General features: G+C 48.7%; 1 protein-coding gene across 1 annotated transcript; it reads left to right on the forward strand.

Moving 5' to 3' along the window:
* Window positions 1–2405: 2405 nt before the first annotated feature.
* Window positions 2406–2797, forward strand: LOC121352819 (zinc finger protein 22-like; the record flags this gene model as incomplete). Its single annotated transcript, XM_041466085.1, has 1 exon — window positions 2406–2797. A coding segment is annotated over one exon (392 nt), but the record flags the coding sequence as incomplete, so codon positions are not given.
* Between the last annotated feature and the right edge of the window lie 629 nt (window positions 2798–3426).

Consider the following 3426-nt stretch of genomic DNA (forward strand, 5'->3'; position numbering starts at 1 on the left):
ACTGCCAGCAGGAGGAAGTGGCTGATGTGGCTGCTTTTGGACATTTGCTGGGGCTGCACATGGAGACCTGCTCATGGATAAAGGACAGTGAAGAGTTAGAGGAGATACATGTAATCATAATCAAAGCTATTTCCCAGACACCTCTTCTGTAACACACATGGACACGCTTCTGTGTTTGAGAGTTCTGAGGTTTTCTTTTTAAGCTCCCCCCATGTCTCTTCTGGTATTCTTGGATATCAGAAACCCTCAGCATTTCTGCTGCCCTCTCGTAGAACAGAGTTAGTACCCTGAGATGACATGATTGGAAAGTGAAGAGAGATTGTCTGTCACTTCATTCTGTTTTGGAGTTTCTCTGGGCTTTAAATTTTTTATTTTTTCACATGGAGGATGTTCACAGTCACATGTTTTCCTGAAAAACCTCCAGGTACCTTGGAGAGCAGCTGGATCCCCCACAGCCCAGCTACATTTTTGTAGCCAAGGACTCACATTGCTCATTCCACCAACCCAAGAGCATTTTCTGTGTCAAAACACCTCGGCCTTTCCCCCTGGATCTTATAATTCAGAGATGACCTAGGACAGATTTGCACCCAGGATTGAAGCTCCCAGCTTGGACTGAATCTCAGGGAGACTTCCAAGTGTCCTTATGATGGCATTGGATGAAGGGAGATGCAGCTCCTTGCCTGGCTGCACTGCCAGCATTGCCCAGAGCCGGGCACTGGGCACAGCGTCACCCTGAGCCAGCTGTGCCCCCTGCCAGAGCCCCCAGGGCCGGGCAGCTGCTCTTATTCATGCTGATTTTAGTAAACCTCTTCTTTTGGTTCCTAAAAGTCTCAGGTTCTAATACCTGGATGCATTTAGATCAACATTTTCTTCTCTTTTTTGGCATATTTTAGAGGACATGCAAAGAAAAGTCTAGGCTTGCAGGAGTGATACCCAAACGTCAAGTATGTTCTTGACAGCAGATAATTCATTTTCCCCAAGGATTTTCCTTCTCAACTGTGTGAGACTGGGCCATTTTCAGGCCAGCCTGACTAAAGGCTGATTTTCTAATTGCAAGTAGAACAATGGAGCTCGTTCTGAAATACCCTCCAACAGAGCTGTTAGAACTAAGAGAACTAATTCTTTACATGTCTTCACAGAGGACAAATTCATATGGCAGCCAAGCAGTTGGAGAGGAATCCCTGTCATAAAACCGGATTCCTTCAGCCTGCAGAATGCTTCAGTCAGTAAGAAAAGTGAGACAGCTAAGGATTAATGGGATAGGTCATTTCTAGTCCAGAATTAGTCCAGAAAAAATGTCACCTTACTTACTGAGCAATACTTCTCCCTAGCTGCACTAAGCATTCCAGCTGCATATCAGCAATTCAAGAGTCATTCCAAAGGAGCCGCAGACAGGATTTGGCAGAACTAACCCTGAGCAAAGGGAGCAGGGCATCTGATCCCTTCTTCTGCATCAGCAGAAATCAAGTATTTCTTCAAGTCTCACCTCTCCTCTCATGACACGCCCAGAGATGGCAAAGGAACAACAACGGTGTCATTGAGGCTTTCAAGAGCTGGGAAGAGATTTGTCATGGTCAACCTGCCAGAGGTGGCTTTGGGCTTGTGCTGACACAGGATGACAGACTCAGACCTTGCATAGGATGCATCCATTTGGAAGGCTCTTTCTCCCTAAATGGAACATTTATAAGGACATTCTGTCAGAGCAGGTTTCTCTAATTCTGCCAATACAAATCCAGGCAATGTCCATGAATCTCCTTCACATCTCAAAGGGTTCAGCTCAGAAACTGCCCCAAGGAAAGGTTTTCTGCTTCAAAAGCAGGAGGAAGGAGTGGCAACATTTCTCATTTCATGCTAAATGCCTTCTTTTTCCCTACTAGTTGTGACACTAAAAAGACTGAAGGGAGATAAAAGGCATATGCAGGATGGTGAGGAATGTTTCCTTTTCCTGCACTGCATTTCCAGGGCCCCAAGGTACCACTCCAGCTCCTGCCACTCAACACTTCACACTGCAGGAATTTTCACTGCACCACTGGAGCACACTCCCAGGGACTGGGCTCTGGAAGAGTCCACTGAGCCCATCAAGCAACTGAAACACATTTAAAAAATTTTTTTAAAGAATGAGTTTTAACCAAGCTTTCCAAATGTCACCTCTGAGTGGCACTGGAGGGATCTCCTTACCCTTCCCTCTGGCACGGAGGCAAATCCCATCCTCTCCTTGTCCTCCCTTCCCCAGGAAATGTGCAGAGGACGGAGACCAGGGAGGACAAATCCCCATAGCAGGGCCTTGTGGAAGAGGCCATTTTGAGCACCTCCATGGCACAGGAATAACCCCAGAGATCCCACACGAGGAGGGATGCAAATGCAGCCCAGGGTGCTCTGAGGAGGAAAGACCTGCCCTATGCCAGGAAGATGGACAGAGCTTCAGCCAGAGTTGGGAGCTGGTGGTGCCTGAACATCTTCAGGATGGGAAGAGGCCATACAAGTGCTTGGAATGTGGGAAGAGCACCAACCAGAGCTCCAGCCTCCTCATCCACCACTGGGTCCATACCAGGAAAAGGCCCTACAAGTGTGGGGAATGTGGGAAGAGGTTTCAGAGCAGCTCCAATCTCCTGCTGCATCAGCAGATTCACACAGAGGAGAGGCCCTCCTGCTGCCCCGACTGCGGGAAGGGCTTCAAGCAAAACTCCACCCTCATCACCCAGTCCAGCCACACTGGGGAGAGGCCCTATGAGTGTCCCAAGTGTGGGAAGAGCTTCACCAGCAGCTCTCACTTGACCCAACACCAACAGAGTCACCGGTAAGGGCAGCTTAGCCAATGGCCCAAGTGCAGGGAGAGCTTTGCGCACTGCTCCAGCTTCATCCCCCATTAAAGAACGCATGTTGGGAAGAGCTCTGGTGATACATTTTGCCTGTAATCCATGTTGGGAAGACACCTGTCCATTTTCCTGCCTCTGACAATGCCATGATGTGGGATTGATGAACATGAGGGTCTGGCCATGGCCATGTCATTACATTCACTCCCACCTCAGGTCATTGTCAGGGGCAGGAAAGAGAATCTCTCTCTCTCCCTGAGGAGAAGGGTGTCCTTTCCAGGCAGGGGGAGATTGTGGCTGGGAAGAGACAGTCAGTTTTGTTGTAGCTTTCCCTTTTTCATATCCTTTCTGTTACCAGTATTCTTTCTGTTCCTCTTTGTTCTTTATCTTGTTGCTTTCCCATTAAATTGTTCTTATGCCAGCCCCGGATCTTTGCCTTTTGTGCTTTCCATGGGAGGTGGGAGGGCAGCGAGTGGCAGCGCTGTTTTAGCGGGAGCAGGAAATTAGGGAATCCCATTCCTAAACACCGGCCCCATGGAAACCTCCCAGAGCAACAGGGGGGAGGGAATGGGTGCTATGGAAACGAACCATAGCTACAGGGGCTGGTGATGGT

The sequence above is a fragment of the Pyrgilauda ruficollis genome, unplaced genomic scaffold, assembly GCF_017590135.1.
Source record: "Pyrgilauda ruficollis isolate IOZ18807 unplaced genomic scaffold, ASM1759013v1 scaffold1967, whole genome shotgun sequence".
NCBI lineage: Eukaryota > Metazoa > Chordata > Aves > Passeriformes > Passeridae > Pyrgilauda > Pyrgilauda ruficollis.